At 46.9% G+C, this 18,666-nt stretch overlaps 1 protein-coding gene and 1 non-coding gene across 3 annotated transcripts in view; one reads left to right on the top strand and one right to left on the bottom strand.

Annotated features, from left to right (window-relative positions):
- Positions 1-293: 293 nt before the first annotated feature.
- On the bottom strand, positions 294-365 carry TRNAE-UUC (transfer RNA glutamic acid (anticodon UUC)). Its single transcript has one exon. It is a non-coding gene; the product is annotated as a tRNA-Glu (tRNA).
- An 8,189-nt stretch (positions 366-8,554) lies between these two features.
- LOC134554265 (rho GTPase-activating protein 39-like) overlaps positions 8,555-18,666 on the top strand; it is a 57,003-nt gene continuing 46,891 nt past the window's right edge. The window contains exon 1 of one of the 2 annotated variants that reach the window (XM_063404793.1): positions 8,555-8,710. In XM_063404793.1, the coding sequence (XP_063260863.1) occupies positions 8,700-8,710 (11 nt within the window). In that variant the 5' untranslated portion in view covers positions 8,555-8,699. The remainder of the gene's footprint in view (positions 8,711-18,666) is intronic. The other variant, XM_063404795.1, reaches the window with a different exon arrangement.

The following is an 18,666-nucleotide window of genomic DNA, read 5'->3' as shown; positions in this document are numbered from 1 at the left end:
CACTTGGCTGGATTCACCTCTGGAGCTGAGGGGAAGCTCTCAGTAACACACTTCCAAAAAATGTTTTTTTGTTTGTGGGATGGCTTGAAACGGAGGAGAGACTGGCCCTGCAATGCTGGGGCCTAATGCAGACGTATCGCTGGTGTTCCTTCCTCTAAACCTGGCTCTGTACGCGCCCCGGGGCGCCAGGGTTGAGGGCGGGAGTTTGTTTGTATTTGTAGGGGTAGGAGGGATCACGCAGACTTAACAACCAAAACGCAAGTTGGCGAACGAAATGAAAAACGCATCCTGCGTTCCCACACCGGGAGTCGAACCCGGGCCGCCTGGGTGAAAACCAGGAATCCTAACCGCTAGACCATGTGGGACTGCATGGTGAAAGTGGCTGCCTGCAGCAACTACTTGCTACATTGCTTCGTTCCCGCACTGTGTCCTGGCCGTCCTGTTTTCTCTCTGCACTGCCTGCCCACGCTGCCCGCTGCTCTCTGCCCCCTGCACGCTGACCACTGTTCAGTAGTCGCTGACCTCAGCCCTCACCGTTAGTCAGGATCTGGGAGTGAGGTAAGGCACGCAGGGCCACTCCCTCACTTAGTTAAAAGATGAGGTTGGTGGTTGACAAAACTAGAGAAGTAAGAAATGACTAATAGGAAGATGAACAAATTAAGTCCAGCCTAAAAAGGCACAGAAACTTGGTAACAGCCACCGATGTGCTCCAAAACAAATTTGAGCAACCACAAAAGCAGGCAGAACAACTGCACTACCCGGTTTGCCTGAGAACAACCTTAATCAGACACTGGTACAAGGCAGGTAACAGGTGGCACACTGCAGTAGCTGGCCATGGATGTGCAGGAAGAACTGACTATTGAGCATGTGGAGGAGTAATGTTGGATGTTGAAGAAACTTCAGAATCAATGTGCCTGAACCATTTTAATCTTCCAAGATGTAACACTTTCCCTATATGTAGAAAATTCACACCTAAATAGGCAAAGGAGAGAATTAGGACTAATGTAATGAACAGTAGTGGTGACAGTGATGTATTTAGGAAGTCAGAGTGGCTACCAAGGCAGAAAACATAATTATAAACAGTGTCCAGTTACCCCCACACCGAGTGAGTAAATGTCACATCAGCATATCATATGGTTGCTATCTTTAGATACCAAAGGCTTGATTTTTGGAGCAGCTGGTTGGAGAACATAAAAGAAGCAAAGGTTTAATGCTGAGCTGTGTGAGGGGCTATTAGATCATGCATAGCAGTGAGTATAATGTATTTAATCTGGTGACATTGAAAGAACAACATCAACGAATTCCTCCCTCAAGAGCTTATTGAGAATGAATAAACCAAAAGGATAACATGGTTGTAAGAAGCATGGAGTTTCTAAAATTACTCAGAACCACTGTATCACCACAAAGAAAAAACTATGGCTACAAAGCACCACAAAAAAGGCTATGGAAATATTAAAATACCCTTCAAAACGTGGAGATGGTGTAGACCATGTCCATATACCAGCAGAGAAAATCCTAAATAGGTTATAAACTATCAAATTAATCTGACAGTAACTACACAACGTAGATTTGGGCAGATTCTGTTTCCTTGCATGGATCCCAACTGCAGCCGACTGACCTCCATGAGGTTGCTAAAGACATGGGCAAGGACTGGCTTGCTGATGGCCAAAGGACCCAGCTTTTTTGGCACGCAATAATCTTAGTCCGTCTCTGACATGAGGAGGCAATTTGCTCCCCAGGGACTTGACACCACTGGTGGAGGGATTTGAGCTTCTTCCATGTCCTCAGCTTCTCTTCTAGTTTTAGTACTGGATGAATCTCTTTCTCCTTCCAGAAGGCCTGGTGATATGTCAATATGAGCAGCAATGCCAGCATCTATGCACCTCCACTTTTGCTTGCTTAGGAATTGCATGTGAGAGAAGGGTGAAGGTTTTCCTTTGTCAAACATCCCTGAAGATGGGGACCTGGGGGAGGCAGAACTTCAGCTTCATTTCAGCTGGCCATGCTCGTGCTGTTATCTCATCTGCCTGTGAAGCTCTTCTCAGGGCCCCAAGAACAGTAACAAGCCCTTAGGCCAGCCTCACTTAGGGCTTGCAGGCCCAGCCATGCCCAGGAACCCCAGTTCAGATTAGCCCTGGACCCTCAGTCCCCATATGAGATGTGCTTGTCTCTAGGGCACCAATTGCCTGATCTGCAGCCTGCCTGCCTGACCTAACCTCAGCTCTGCCTTGTTACTACAGACCTGACATGGGTCTGTCCCTGGTCACCATCACCTCATGCTGATCCCAACCTGCAGACTGACTGTCCAGGTTGACCTCAGACCTGCCTCATCCCTATGAGCTACTCAACAGCCTGGGCTGCCCATGAGACACGGCCTCCTGCAGATGTGCTATTCTGGGGGTCTACCTGTGGGCTGCATGGGGTGGTCCCCTGAGACACTGCTCTGGTGTAATCCCAAGTGTCTTCTGTCTCCTCTAACAGCAGCTGTTTACAATGAGCAGCCTTAGAGGAACATGGACAGAGATGCACAAGTTCAAGCTGTCAGCACCCAGCCTGAGTTCACAGCACTCAAATTAAAATATAAGAATCTATTGAGTTGATGTGCTTAGTAGATCTCTGAGATGTTTAAAAAACTAGCAAAGAACTGCTTTCAAAGGGGTTTGCCTAAAGCTGAATACCTGCATGCTGAGAGGAACTCAGCTTGCCTGACAGAGTCAGTGCAGCCCAGGACATTGAGCCCTGCAATACTGACAGTAACAGGTTTGGAAACTTCACTTTCCCCTGCAGTTACATGGTAATGCAAAGAATTTGTTGATGTTCCCACGAAGTTCAGCAGGAAGATGGCGGGTCCTCAAACCCTTGACTGTATGAGAAAGAATACCAGATAAAGAGTTATAACCTACTTCTAGTGCTCATTATAGGATTTCTGGTTTCAGTACATATTAGTAAGCAGGTGATGTGCAGGCAGAGCTCAAGAAAATACCTGAGAGCAAGAGGGATTGAATTTTAAAAAATGAAATCTTTTTTATTTTATTGAAATGATACAGTAAGAAATAACAACATGCAAAAATTTCAGTTGAGGACACCTATAAACAACAAAATGGAAGTTTGTGTATGTGTGTGTGTTAGTAAAGAGGAACAGGAATAATGGGATGAAGCTGAGAAAACTTAGGCAAAACAACTTGGTGGGATTTCAGATGAATGTCTGAATGGTCACCTAAGAGACAACAAGGCCAGAAAGAAATACTCCCAGTGGCTACTCTACTCATTCTCATCCCAGTGCTTGCCAGATCATCCATCAGTCCAATACAGGTTCCTAACTGTCAAAACATCACTCACTTTTGTTCCATGCCAGTTTAATGAGCTGATGCAGTTCACCCAAGCTCAGATGAACACCAGAATCAGGACTCAGAGCAACAAGAGAAGCAGGACTTGTTGCATGGGGGGCCCTTGGCTCAGATCAGCCATTTCGCCCACTGCACCCTTCTTTCTTATCCAAGGGCATGTCAGCATTGTATCTAATGCCCTTCCCCTCTTGGCAGCTCTCCTCTCAAAGGACACAACTCTCCTTTGCTGTGGGGAGATGTTACCCCTGCTATATAATGCCATGGCTGTGTCAGTAGCCAGGGAGCCACGGCAACAGGGAAGATGGCAAAAACCTTCCCTGTATGTTTTTACTCACAATCTGTTTTGGAAAGCAGGAGGGGAAACAAAGAGCATTTGCTGCTCCATCTGTTTCCATGTCCCATGCTGCACGGTTGGGTTACAGCCAGCTGCTGCATTGCCAAGCAGTAATGCGATAGCACTGCTGCGTACTCTGCAAAGGAGCTAAAGATGGTAAGGCAGAAAAAATTAGGACAGGATGATTTTTAAAAAGCCCCATTGCAGAACACCTGGCTAGTTATATAAATTTACATCATGCCTGGTACAAAAAAAACCCCAAAACACAACAACCTGCTGATTGGTGCTTAAAAACATGTACTTTTACAAACAGTCAAATATCTTCAACTATCTTTTTCCAAAGGACTGTCCTGGACCATTCAATATCATCATCTTCACAAAACAGACAGGATTAATGAAGAACAGGGATCTTTTTTCCTCATACTTTCTAAGACCATTTGGCAGAGAGATGTCTCACAGTACATAATCCAAGGAACTTCAGCCATCAACACCTGCACCCAAGTCAGCCTGGCTCCATTCAATAAGGTCTTTGAGACACAAGATATAAGGTGTCTGTGCTGAAATACTGGGGAAATCACCACATATGTCTGCCCAGCTCGAACCTCTAGCTCCCTGATATGGAGTTATAGACGTGTTGGTTAAGAGGGGCCTTTGGTGACATTAGCCCAAACTCTTGCTTGAAGTAAGACCATCACCAATACTAGATCAGGTAAACCATGGCTTTGCATAGCCAAACCCTGAAAATCTCCAAGAACAGAGATCTCATCACCCATCTGAGTGAACTGTGCCCACCAATCAGCCCAGCACTTTATCTTTGTTGCAGCAAAGAGCTCCCCATGGTGAGCCCCTATGTAAACATTTGTAGGAACATCTAGGCAGTAGTTTGACCTGTTTAACACAGGGCTTTCACAGAATGTCTTCTGGCTCCCTCATCACAAGAGCACACTGAGCTGCTCCTGCTCCTGGCCCTCCTTCCAGCCATGGGGGCTTGGAGTGCTGTCTGCAGGAGAGGATTACAGGTGAGCTGGAGGCAAGGTGACAGCACAACAGCTCCAGACTCACCATGCAAGAGGAGCAGACAGTTTGGTGTCAGTAACCAGGGTCAGCTAGGGTCGAGTGACTGCTGACCCAGTGAGTGGACCTTGGCACAAGCTTCATTGCAGTACAGCTGAAGTGAGGTCTAGGCTGAGGACCTGAGCTCAAATGCAGCTCAGGAGTAGCACGGGGAATCCTCAGTTAAGCATCTCCCAACTCATCCTCCCACCATTTGCTGGTGCCCTAGAAGGTGGATCCAAGGCTGTAGCTGCACTGGGGCAGTGCTGGTTGTAAGCCTAACCACACAGACCTTGCCAAGCATTTTAGGCATCTACTGCCAGTATCACCAGTCTCTCAACAAAGGGTTGTCAGACCTGACTGGAGCTGTTACTCCCCTCCTTGCTGGACGTGGAGACAGTTACTGTGGGTCTGGTGCTGGACTGGTTCCAAGCTGTGCAACCCACTTGGTAAACACAGGGAGACCAAGGGCAGCGCCTGCTGGACAAACCTCAAGGGCAATGTTCTGGCTGCGCTCACACCTGTAGTATATCTTCACAGGGATTGCCACATCTCTCCATTAGCCTGGGACATACGAGCAGGACAGCAGCACTGCAATACTAAGCCCACCATAGCTTTAGCATCACTGGTTCTTCCACACCCCCACATGAGGAAGACCTCTCATACCAGGACCTCCACCTGCCATTTCCTGATGTGGAGCACACTGCAACTGTTTGACCAAGTATGAGCATCAGATGACCAGCTTTACGAAAGGGTTACAACTCCAAATACAGTTACTTCCACTTGGGAGCAGTATCTGAGGAACAATTTGAGCATGATCTCAGGGAGCTGCCCCATTTTGCAGTTCTGCAGTGACAATTACACAGTATATCCTACAGCCAAGAACAGGCATCAACAAGATGATTTGGCCTGGAAACATTGATTGTACATCTCTTACCTCATCTTACAGTAGTCTGGTGTTCACAGCCTTACAATTTATGAATGCTGTTTCTTCATTTATTAGCAAAAGAACCAGGGCCCTCTGTTCTCAGAGACACTGCAATGTCTTTTCCATGCTCTCAAGTTACTTCACATTCACCTCCTGCTGCCACTTTTGGTGTGTTGATAACAGCTCTTGTGATTAGTGGACTTGATCTCCCAAGTATGTGTTACGGTGACTCACCTTTATCTCTGGAAGAGAAATGCCTTGTGTTATTGCACCAGGTTCCACTAGCAGTTTTCCTCAGCCCTTGACTGAGCTGTGAAAGGCTCTGAAAAAGTTCCCACAAAGGAAGCTTTTCCTTTAGCTGCTTCATTTTTCCTGTCTGGGATTACTCACCCCTCCCTGAGTCACTTTGTGCAGAGCTGGCTTTTGTGCCAGATAATTGAACCCCTATCACCCATCTTTCCTTCTCCAGCAGTGGGGATCTCTGCTCCCAAGAGTGTCCTTGATGTCAGCAGGTACATGACCCTCCTCTAGTGGGGAGGCTCTGCCGTCAAGGTGGCTTCCTTGCTCTGCATTCTGATGCCCTCCTGCTGTGTGACTTTGTGCAGGTCAGCACGGAGCTGCCAGCTCATGAGTGGGACTAATCTGAGATGTCATGTCAGTCTGTCCTTTGTGTCCTTGAGAGCCTCCAGTTTGCCCGTTTTGGTCTAAAGAGAGATGGGATATCTTAGTGCAGAATAACATCCCAAGAATTTGAGCTGCAGCAGCCAAGCGATGATGTTTAGGTTCTTCAGCAAGGCTGCCAGAGGTGGAAAACAGCCTATACATTATCATCAAACCCTGAAATATGCAAAATAAAATGAGAACATTGGGAAAAAAAAAATTGTCTGGTCCCTCCTGCAGCAAACTTCCCACTTACTGTGTCAGGGCACTCATTTTTGGGGGCCCCAAAGTTGGGGTTTCTGAAATCTCCCATGTCAAGCTGTTAAAATTCTTACACAGTAAGTCTGTGTCTACAGAAGCCCTTGAACAGAGACTATGAGGCTGCTATAAGCATTTTCTCAGTATTACTATTCCCCTGAGGACACATATAGCCTGTATTGGGAAAGGTAAGCAATTATCTGCATCTCCACAAGGAGGGATGCCAATTTATTCATGGTAGAGCTACACCAGCAAATTTTTGTTCTCAACGCAGGCCTGGTTCAACTCTTCCTTTCCTTCCCTGCCAGCCTGTGCCTCAGTTCCTAAACTTTGCAGTCCCACAGAACTCAGCTTCTCTGGCCTGCTTTCCCAAAGCACCTCAGGCATCTCCAGCAGCTTCACAGCCCCTGTGGGGGCCCCATTCGCCAGCGGCCCCCGGCTGCAGGCACACACTCTCCTCCCCTCTGCCCGCCCCCTCCCCACCCCGTAAGCACAGTGCAACTGTGTGACCAGCTCACAAGAGCAGCGGCCATGATCTCACTGTCTCTCTATTTGCTATTTTAAAATGCAGTTGGACTTTCATGGGAGTCTTCAGAATAAGTTACCCTCAAGTTCTCAATAGGCCAAAATGCCATTTACAAGAGAGTGTGCAGTGTTGCACTGGGTGGGACCCTGACCATTGGCTTGCATGGGGTCATTAATAAGCTGAATGGACTCATTTCTTACTGTTGCAGACATTTGGTCCCTAGTGTGGCATGGGCCTCAAATCACTCTGTTAGTGGCAAAATCCACCAAATATCTGTCAAGTCTTGTGCCCCCAGTTATTGGGTCTGAGGAATCCGGGAAACTGAACCCCCAGGATTTGCCTCTAGATGGGATTGTTCCTATTCTGGAATAACAGGATTCCATAAAAGATTCCTTGGGAGTAGTGCCACATTGCAGCAATGACTGAAATAGCAGGAGCTCTTCTGTGCCACCATGCCAAATGATGTACTCCAAAACAGTGGCTGACAGAAGCTGCCCTAGCAGGGTTGACCTTTAGAGCACGGCTTGTTTATTCAGACTACTTATACTGGCAGAGGAACAGGACTCTACTTTTTCTTTAGGTCTCTGAACCTATGCTGTTTGTATGCTGCTGGTGGATCTGTGCACCTGCTAGAGACACAGAACCTGATGTTCCTGCTCAGCTTTGACCAGTCTGTTATGTGCTCAGGATAGAGAAGAAACAGAAAGTCCATAAAATCTGCCCAGACAAAGTTGCTAGGGCAAAAACCAGAACACATCTGGGCAAACCGAGAGCATGGCAGCTTTACAGCTCGGGCTGACCCAAATGTCCGCACCCTCCCACCTGGAAGCAAGGACAGACAGCTCAGCATACAGCATGGGTAAAGGAACTTTCCTCTCTCGGTGCTCTAGGCTAGTTCAAGTCTCTCCTGCCGCTTTCCATCCACGCTCTTGGAGGATGTCGGGAGCAGCAGAGGGCAGAGCAGAACCAATAAAGCCCCATGTGCCCAGAGAGGCGGGAGGCAGCGTCTGTGGAGCACGGTCCACCGGGGCAGCTGTGATACAGCGACGTGCACAGTCTGTACCTGGGGCCCGCAACAACAGCGCTGCCAAGGGTCCCCAAGGCGAGAGCAGGATGTAACCTGCCTGACCACGGTTTTCCTCATAAAACGGGCCACGACCGCTGACTTTTGCAATTGACCTGTAGCTCAAATAAAGCTTCAGCGGCTCCAAAACAGATGTCCCGGCTCGGCTTCCACTCTCCTTGTTTTCCACTCTTCGGGCCGGAGCTCCGCGACGCCAAGGTTCGGTGGACTCGATCCGGTTCCGAAGCGGCCGGACCCGCCACCAGAGGCTACCCCCGACCCGCAGCTCCGCCACTACCGCCAGCCTCTTCTGTCGCAGACCGTTCCGTTCCGTTCCGTTCCGTTCCGTTCCGTTCCGCCCCGCCCCGCCCCGCCCCGCCCCGCCCCGCCCCGCCCCGCCCCGTCCCGGCACAGCAGCTCCCGGCAGAGGGACCCGGGGAGCGGCCGGGGGTCCCTGGTCGGGCCGCACCGCCCCCGGGCGGGGCCGGGATCGGGTTTCACATCCTGCCCCGATCGCGGGCAGAGCGGCCATGGCGGAGAGGTAAGTGCGGCCGCTGCACACCTGTTGAGCGGCGAGAGAGGAGAAAGAGGCGTTGCCGCTCCTGGGGCAGTGGGCCTGGGCAGGGGCCGGGAGCCACCCCCGGCTCTGGTGGACGCGGGGTTGGGCAAGCCGATGCAGCAGGTGAAATGCAGCTCGGCCGTGCCGAGCCGAGCCGCCAGACTCGTGTGGGGCAGTGATCTCGGGCCGCCTCCCGCCGCACCGGGCTGTCTGTGGGGGGAACTCTCTCTCGCACCGTTCTAGCTCCCGCCAGGGCCGCCACCTGGGGCCGAGACTGTGCTGTTTGCGGCCTCCGAGCAAGGCCGGTGGCCGTGGGCTCGGCTGAACGGAGCCGACTCGGCCCTGGCTCGGAGTGCTCCCTCCTGCCCGGTGCCGGCGCCTTCCCGGAGGCTGCGGCCGGGCTCTGTCGGGCGCCTCGCAGGGGCGGCTTGTCGGGAGCACACCATGGCTTTGTGTCCGTTCCAGCCCGGGCTCGCTGGCACTGGGCTGGGTACTCCCGTAGCTTGCTCTCTTTCGCTTAAAAACTAAGTGCTTTTACAGAATGACAGTGAAAGTACTGTCGGGCGTGGCTGTTGTGTTGTGACCGAGAGAGGGTTCTGTACTCTCCTGGAAGTGGGTAGGGAGCCAGGATCACCTGTTGGTAGTGAAAATGGAGGGCCAGGTAGCTAGGCCAGTTTCCCAGGCTGCATCCGGCTTCCGACAAACGCAGGCAGATTTTACGGCTCCAATGAATAACCCCATTGAAGGAGAATTCCTCCTGGTCTCTGCACCTGGGATCATCGGCCAGAAGTGGTTAAATTAGGTTTGGTTATGCCTGGAGGAACGTGCAGAACCTGGCAGAGGCGCCATCCTCACTGTTGCTGATGCCAGTTGCTGTTGTGCTGGTTTGCCAGTGGGTTTTTTTCATCCTAGGTTAAAAACTTGACTAATATAAAATTCTTGCAGTATGACTCTCTCCAAGGGTACCAGATTTCAGCTGGATTCTCATTCTTGTTTGGTGGAGGAGAGCTGCACTGGCATTTTGCTCAGTGCCTCGTTGACGATGTAAGGTGTTTGGAATAATTTTTTATTTCTCTTGGATTTGAAGTTGTTTTATTTGTTTTTTGTTCTGTGTCTCCTGCAGCAGACCAGGGTTTGAGTTAGTCTGTAAGAAGCGTCTTGTGAAGGGATAGCAAATCCTATTGAAGGTGGCCCTAGAATACCAGAATTCAGCCAAAGCAAAATGATGAGCACAGCAGCATTCTCTCATTTTGCCAGCAGCAGCAACTCACAGCAGCTGCCTCAGCCTCCCTGCTTGTGACAGCCAAAGGTGCTTGGAGATCAACACTGCAGGTTCCTCATTTTGGGGTAAACTCTAAAACCTTACAAAATCTTGTGGATTTGAGGCTATCGTTCCACTAGCAGGTGCAGAGTACAGAGCTTGTGCTAGATTTCACTGTATTTTACCTATGTATCCCTGACTGACTAACTCATTAGTGCTTTTGAGTTTGGTTTTTGCTGGGTTGATGAGACAATTCTTCCTATCATTTGGATGGAGGCCATTTGGAGGTATGATGAGATCCCAGCAGATTACAGGAATGCAGATTCAGAAGCCGGGATTTTGGTCAGATAGTTCACATGCCTTCTGTATTCACAACAGGTTTGCCTAGCTGAAACAGATGTCTTGGCCTTAGCTAGGAGAACATAAGCTACAGTGAGATCTCAGTCCACAGGTCTGGTGCATTTTGAATTTTATGGATTTTATAGTTGTCTTTGTGATGCTAAAGTCTGCTTTCAGCCTGATGCTGACTGGATTTGCAGCAGAAATCCTCATGAGAGACATGCATGCGTAATATGCCATGCAGAACAGGGCTCACAGAGTGCTACCCTGCTTTAGGAACACACAAAAAAAGCCTCCCATTCAACTGATTTACTCGATTTCTAGAAAATGTAATGTGCTGTGGTGCAAAAATGAAAGGAGAGCCTGGGATTCCTGTAGTGAGCTGCCTATTGGGTAAGAAAATCTTGTGGATTTCATTGTTTTGGTGTCTGAGCTTTAAGGCATTTTAAAAATCTTTTTTGCCATTCTTTTGGGTCTGCCTTCTCAGGAGTGGGGTAACTCCCTGATAGCAATCAGGTAAAGTTTTGTAAACCAGGGAACAAGGGTTTTTTTCCCCTTACAGTCATGAAGGAAGAATTATTGTTGAGGGACTGTGGGAAGAGCTTTAAGATACATAGAATCAACTTTAATGGAATTACTTCTGTAATTAAAGGTAACAAAGCAGAAACAGCTATAGGATTCTGACTTCTTTGGCCCATGAGGGTGAGTTGTTTTTTTCCGCTGGCAGTCCCATTTAATAAATACTCATATTCATTAACTCTTTTTTTGAAGTCATGTGTGTCATATCTATATTTCCTGATAGGTAAATGCTTTAGTAATGATACTACTTGGTTGCCATTTTACTTATGGAGAAGAAAGCTTTTCAGTTTGGACCTGCTGTTTTAGCAGCATGTTTTTGGCTGTTTGAATTAAACAGCCACAGGATGAGTGCAGGGGGAGATCTTCCAGCCCAGAAGATACTTAAGAACCCAGAAATACTTAAGGTTGCTGAAGTCATGTTAGCTGAGTGGAAGGACTGGGAATGATACTGAATATGCTTGTTCAGCAAGAAACCTGCTGTTCTGGCTGGCTATTTTAATTTGATTAATAGAAAGTATAAGGGATTGATGCTTTTTGTTGTGATTACAATGATTACTCTTAATTTTGTTATTGAATCTTGAGTTATTTTAGTATAGTTTGTTGGTTTTAGTTAATTCAGGTTAATTCAGGCTTTGTGTTTGCATGAATACCGGTTTCCATGTTTTTTTGCAACGTTAATTTAGGAGTGAGTGAAAACTTGGACACTTCATCAGCCTGCCCTGAGCTGCTGATGGCCTCTGTGTGTCTGAACTCAGCCGTGGCTTTGCAGCAGAGGGGTCTTCTGGTTTCGGCAGGGCATCCAAGCCTCTCACTGTTGTGCAGTGCAGAGCCCTCCACATCCTCTGAACTGGGTCTGTGTGTCCTGTTCTGGATTACCCTCTTCTTAGCTGGCTTAAATAAGGCCATGAATAAACATCCTCTCTGTAGCTAACTTTGACTGCAGGACAAGCCTGTGTCCCGCAGCGGGTCATCACACTCTTGTCTGCTGGATGAGCCTTTTCCTTGGATGGGCTGGATTGTGGTAGTTCATTTGGCAGTAAACGACCTGGGATAGCAAAGGTCTCTGTTAGCTCTGTAAAATCAGTGGAAATAAATGCAGGTGGGCGAGGTTATCAGCAAGCCTGACCTGTGTCGTACACTCACTCCTGTCATCACCACTCCTGTAAACATACCGCTGAGCTGGTAAGCTTACCAAGGAAGTTTCTTTGGAATGAAGTGGTTTAGAAGTGACTGACTTTTAAGTGAAGCTAGGAGTTTGTTTTCCTCCAGTAGCTCTTCTGGCAGAAGCAGAAGAGGGGCTGTAGAGGACAAGGTGGTTGTCTTGTCTGCTGTCACTGCCGAAACCTTTTTAAGCTGCTTCCATCAGCAGGCCCAGCATGGCCCAAAGCTAGCTCCTAAGGGGCTAAGCCTTCCAGTGTTTGACTATGCAGATAAAGCTTGGTCTTTGGTAAATGCCTTCAGACATATTAGAGTCTTCTGATGGAAACTAAACAGAAGTTCAAAGGAAAGGAGTGTTTTCTCCTTCTTGTAGTCTTTTTCCAGCGTTTCCGTTCCTGCTGTACTCCCCAAATGGCTTTCTCAGTGGATGATGCAATTAGGAGGAGATCCTTGCAAGCTTTCAGCAAATAGATAGGTCAGAAATTGAAATGTTCCATTTAGGCTCTTTCAGTCCTTTCCAAGTGGAGTGCAACTCTTTGTGCCTTGTTGTGAAGTGTATATGCTTGTGTTTCTATAAAAAGTCCCTCAGGCAGATTGAAATAGTTCAGGAAGTGCCTCTTATTTGTAATAAAAAGAAGTTCCAGAACAGGCACTGGGATTTGGTTTTAGCTGGATTCATAGAAGGTTTCTGAGTTCTGCTGTCATTACTTACATATTTGATGTTAATTCCTGCCTTTGACAAGGAAGGCCGTTCCCATGTAGGAAAGACAGCTTTAATGAACAAATAATTTCATGTGCTTTTAAGTAGCTCAGCCATGAGTATCCATTGAATCAAGCTGTCTGTTTGATGGGTTTTATACTTTTCATGAGGAAGAGTAATCTGCTTTGGACAGTTTCTTAAAGCAGTCAGTTCTTGGAGTGGCAGGAAGACTAAAGTAGCAGCTATGGGGTCCATCTGGCTCATACATCTGAAAGACACACGGTAGGCCAAGAGAAAATTCTTTTGCATTTGGTTTTTGTCTCATGGGATAATGGAAATAACATTATTTGGCATATATTCTCTCATACTAACTACTGTTCCAAGAGTTTGAGGTTACTGCTATAAGGATTAAGTGTTTTTTTTTATTTCCAGTTAAGTGTAGCCTAGTAAATTCCAGTGTAGCTGGTGTCAGCTATCTTCCAGCTACTCTCCTAAGCTTTTTTCTTTTTGCGTTGTCAGCTGCCATTTTTTGGTTATGCAACTCACACAGCCAAGAGATATTTGGAAAACTTAAAATGAGGATGCTGGAGGTCCAGATTGTTTGCTTGCAGCAAGGCATGGGAAAGGGAAAGGACTCTGTGATTCCCAGGCTGAGTGCTGGCATGGCAAGGAGACATGACCTCCTCCTGTTACATGCTTCAGGCAAAAAGAAGGGGCTTGAGATGGACAATTACCAGCGTTAGAAAATTCTTCCTGAAAAAAACACACTGACAGACCAAAGTGCTGGAGATGCTGAGTTTTATGGTTTTTTGTTTTGGTTTTTTTTTTTTCAAGATCCTCTGTCTCTTTGTACTTTAGGTCTTAAATGAAATTCCAGCAAGGGGTCTATGCTGCATAGTGCTAGAACTTCTGAAACAAAGAGGTCTTAATAAAATTATTTGCTGACATCTTCATAAACCACCAGAGGTAAATAGTAGTCTGGTTTTACAAGGAGGGTGTATTTTCTTACCCCTCTTGTGCCTAGCTTGTATTGTATTCTGCTTGTGCCCAGCTCCCTGAGCCATGCTCTTGCTGCACTTTGCTTTCTCCAGTGGCAAGTGCTTTGACATGGGTGAAGTGAACAGGGGAGCACCCTGTGCTCCCCAGACTTGCTGAGTGTTCCTGTTTCAACTTGAAGCAGAGCAGTCCTGGGCCTCTCTAAACCAATCTTTTTCTTAGCTGCAGGGTTTATGATCTACCAAAACCAAATAAGCTGAGCAGGAAGGGTCCCCCACACAAACCTGTGCTAGGTTCACTTGAGTATGTAACTTTGCAGCCGTGCATGGCAGCTGTGGGACGCTGCCATAAGGCACTTGCTATGACAGATGGGGCTGTTTCTTACCTGGACAAACAAGGTTGCTGCTTTTTGGCTGGAAACCTGTTATAGAGGCAGAAAAGAGTCAGTGTAGTGGGATTTTGTGTCATCATGGACATCATGAACTTGTGGCCCAGGGCCAGGTGCATTGTAGCAGGGATAGCCTCTTTGTTCTGTAGATCTGTTTTTTCTGTTTGCTTTTGCTTGTGTCATTCATCCGGGAAAAAATAAACAAAGAGGCTTACTGTCTCCATCACTTGTGTTACCAAGAAAATCTCTGCACAATGCTGCCTGATGAGCTGAGACTGAGCTCAGTAAATCCCCTTTAACCACATGGAGTTCATCTGTCTTGGGTTTTTCTGACTCTGAGGCAGAACAATGTGTTGTTTACAAGCAGCCAGGGCTCAGGTTAGAAGGATGAATCGGTGTAAAATACTTTCAGTCACAAAGGAAGGTCAGAGCAAAACTTACAGGAGACTTTATAGCTGAATAATTAAATACAGGCCCAGGGAATGCAGTGGATGAGCTGTGCTGTGTAGTCTTGCTTGGAAAGGTTCCTCTGCACTGACGGGAGTGGCTGACTCACATATTGTTGGAACCCCAACCTGCCCACTGGTCCTGGCCACCTCACCTGCTCCAGCACCTGCTTCTCATGCCCCTGCTAATCTATTGGCGCAGTTGTACCCCACCACGTAGTCTTATCTGCTCTAGGCTTGCCCCTCTATGCTGTTGGTGCCATGTGGGAAATATCAAGTGCCAGGTTGTTTCCAGACATGGAGTAAACTGCGGGTGGCCACTGTGATCTAGGCACTGTGTCTTCCATAAAGGTGTTTAAATAGTAACCCAAGGTTCAGCTGTTAGTTTCAACATGGTCAATTTGCTGTAAAGTGATAAATGCCATATACGGTCCTCTTCTGGTCCTGCACCCATTTCTTCCTTGTGTACATTGTAATTCTTTGATAGTCCTTTGTTATCTACAGCTATCCAGCTGTGTATCAACTATGTTGTTTAGCTCTTCTTGGCTCCCTGAATTGAGTAGTTATGTTTGGGATTTTTTTAGTAGACCTTTTAAGTATTGTTCTAAGCTAGGGTGAGAGGAGAAGCTCTAAGTGTTTTATGAATTCTTGATCATCACCGATTGACATGAAGTGAAGCAAAGAGGGATAGTGAAATAGCTGTGAGCTGAGGTGCAGAGCCTGGAGTGTAGCCTCCATGAGGAATGTTTAATGTAGGCCTGAGGACAGATGTGTAGCATGTTGTAATGGGGAGGTATATTATCTTAGCAATTTATACCCTTGTAATACAATGAATAATCTGGCTGGGATGTGGCTGAGTTGTATTTAATCAGCCCAGTAAAAAGAGTGTGAAGGAAGTAGCATTGGGGCTTAGAGGGCAACTTTGTGCTTGAGTTTGTGCTCTTGGGCTTTCATCTGCAGTCCTGAGTTAGAGTACAAATGGCCAGAGAACTGCAGTTTTGGCTTGGAAACTGCTTAAGGAGCTTGCCCCTGAAGTAATCTACTCTAATTTTCATTAAATTTTTAATGAGATTTTTTAAATCTCTAAAAATAACAGTGAAAAGCAAATATGCTCCTTTTTGTACAGAGGGTTTAGAAGCTGCTGAGGAAATACCTGATGGTGGAATGACAATCCAGCCCAAGTTCAGTAAAGCTGTCATTTGAGATTAGTCTAAAACATGGGTTTAAGATTCTGGAGACTTCCAAAGTAGAAGTCTGTTTTCAGATGGCAATAAGCAGAAAAAATAAGAAAGACAGTGATGATCTGAAGGTGAATCTGTGGAGCCAGCTTTGAATGTAATGCTGTTGAAGTGACTTTGGCCTTGAATTCAAAACCCCGCTACAGGAGGGAGGCTGGCAGAGAGATATTGTGGGCAGAGCTTTAGTGGGGACACTTCTTTGGATTGATTTTGTTCTTGAAACAGGAAAGACTGTATGAATTTGACAGTGAGGGACATATCAGTGATTTCAGCCTCTCTGGCTCGCCATAACTTCCCTAGGAAGGTGGCCTCTCGATGTCCAATGGCATCTCCCCATCAGCCATCCAATGCTCTAACAGCTGAGCACTTGTGTGCTTAAACTTTGTCTTGGAGGGATGAAATCACTCGCTGTTTTCTCTTTAGATAAACAAAGCTGCTGCTGAGCTGTAAGAGCTGTCTGTGCATGGGGAAAAGCTTTTTGGTAACCTGGTATTCAGTGAAGTTGTACTTGCTGCAGAGCTACAGGGAAATTTCACCTTGGGCTGCTTTGTCCACCCTGCTCTTCCTGGAGCAGGAAGCAAAGACTTCAGGTGGAAAAGAGTGAACAGCATGGTGATGACCATATGGTTTAGCTTAAAATGCAAAAATTAACATCTTCCAGTAGCTGTTGTTCCCATCCCTGCCTGGCCTGGATGGCTTGAGTGGGGTGAGCTGAGCTCAAAGGTGTTGATTTTGAGCTTCTTTGAAGTCTCACTGGGGAGGAGCAAAGTTTTCTATTTTAGAGTGTCTCCCGATACAACGTGCATCTTGTACTCTGGATGGGAAATAAAACAGCCACTGCAGCTGGCCCAGATGGCTCTGTTCCCCTGGTCTTGCCAGGGCATGTGGCACCAACTCCGAAGTGGAGTTGGGCCCCCAGGAATGGCCCATGGTGGACCCTTGGCACAAGCAAAGGAGGGCATGCAGTTAATTCCTATTGCCTTCCTCAAGCCTCTGCTGTTTGCAATGGTAGCCATTTCTTCAAGGAAGACATGCGAGTAGTCAGAGAACAGGCAGGTTTGTCATGGAACTTCCAGCAGTGCAGCTTTCTTGCCCTTCAGATTCCATCTGGACCTGGCTTAAACCCAGAGGTTTTACTGACTGCAAAAATTTGAGGGACCTTACATGAATTAAGAGTATTCCCCAGAAGTTACCATTTTGAGTCTGTTTCTTAAGGTAGGAACTTGTACTGCTTTGCCTATAGGTCTATGGCTGTAAACCCTCCTGAATGGTGTGACTGTTTGCCCTGGGAAAGGCAAATGTGAACTGTGGCATAAAGAGCTTTAACAGAGTGTTAAAGCTCTTTAACTTTAGCAGAGTGTCTCTGCTAGAGCTTGGATTGCTCTGTTGGTCCTCAGGGAAGTGCAGCCTGTCATTAGGATAGGTAGTTTGTGGGCCCATGGACAGAAAGCAATATCGGGGTGGCTGACTGTGAAAACTTGGTGCTGCTACAGGGCACATTCAGCCAGCCCATTCTTGGATGCAGCTGTGTCACAGCAGAGCTCTCTGTGCTGCTTAAGATACAGGACAGTATTTGGCTTCATCTTTCAGCTTCACACCTGCTAAGCTGTGAGAGAAGATGAGAAAAGGAATGAACTGGGAGTTGCAGTCCTCATTTTTACTGTGCTTTGGGCAAGAATTTATCCATGTTTTATTTTTTAGATTAAAACCTGTTGCTGACTGAACTTGTTTTGCAGTTTGTTAGCCATTGGGCCCAGCCTCTTGTCTCTTGCACATCTCCTACCAAGGTCCTCCTGGCCTCAGCCTTGGCTATAGCTCTGCACTCAGTTGTGCTGAAAATAAACAAGGGAGAAGGTCCAAGCTGTGGCAGTTCCTTGGAAGGGAAATGCTCTTGGAGGGTGCTGGTCTCCTGGAATCTTGGCTGCCCTTTGATGTCATCCCGTATTCCTCCCAGGAAGGAGAAGCCTTGACCCCTCTACCCATCACCTGGTGGGTACCTCAGGAGGTGCTTTGTGTAACATGTTTCCAGCTGAAAAAACATCTAGTTTTGGGTATTTCCAGTTTTCTGAAGACTGTGAAAACTCAGTACATGTGTGCCAAATACTTACAATAATGCAAAGCCTGGAGTTATGATGGAGTCTTTATGACTGACAGCATAAAAATAAAATAAATGAGACTTGTCTGCCTGGCCCCAGAGCTGGTGTTTACTCCTGAGTCTGCTAAAAAGGGGCTGTCTGCTGTCTTGTAAGAGAAATGAGATCTGTTCCTTGGCTAAAGAAGAGCTGATAGGAACAGTGGTGGCATGGAAATTATTTAGTGATGACATTACCAGCTCCGAAGAAATGGATACCTCCACCAAGAACAGATTTTTTGTTTGGACTTTTAAAGAGAGACACAAAAAAGGGGAAATGTGCAGGGGAAAGAAGGACAGTGGAATGAGAAGGATGTTTACCAAAAAGGGGAAGCTATATCCAAGCAAGACCAAAAAACCTATTTCAGCAATTACATGTAAAATCAAAATAAGGTGGGCTAGATTAAGACTTTTGAGGAGTGACTTTACCAAATATGATTAACTTTCAAATGCATCCGAAGCCCTTTGGAAACTGGCAGCAGAAGAGATTAAAGTGTGAGAAGGACAGAAGATAAATCTATCACAAAAAAATCTAAACTATTTTTGGCCATCTTGACTCCTGTGGAGAAACTTTGTAAACTACAAGCTTGCTACAGAAGAACTGTCTAAAAAGTTGTCTTGCATTGAACATCAGTAGAAAAAGCTTTAGAGCAAATAGAGGAACTGATAAGAAACTAAGGAACAGATAGCATTTACTCAAGA

This window comes from Prinia subflava, chromosome 8 (assembly GCF_021018805.1).
Source record: "Prinia subflava isolate CZ2003 ecotype Zambia chromosome 8, Cam_Psub_1.2, whole genome shotgun sequence".
Taxonomy (NCBI): domain Eukaryota; kingdom Metazoa; phylum Chordata; class Aves; order Passeriformes; family Cisticolidae; genus Prinia; species Prinia subflava.
Note: the sequence above shows the minus strand (reverse complement) of the source record. Positions and strands in the feature narration are given on the sequence as shown.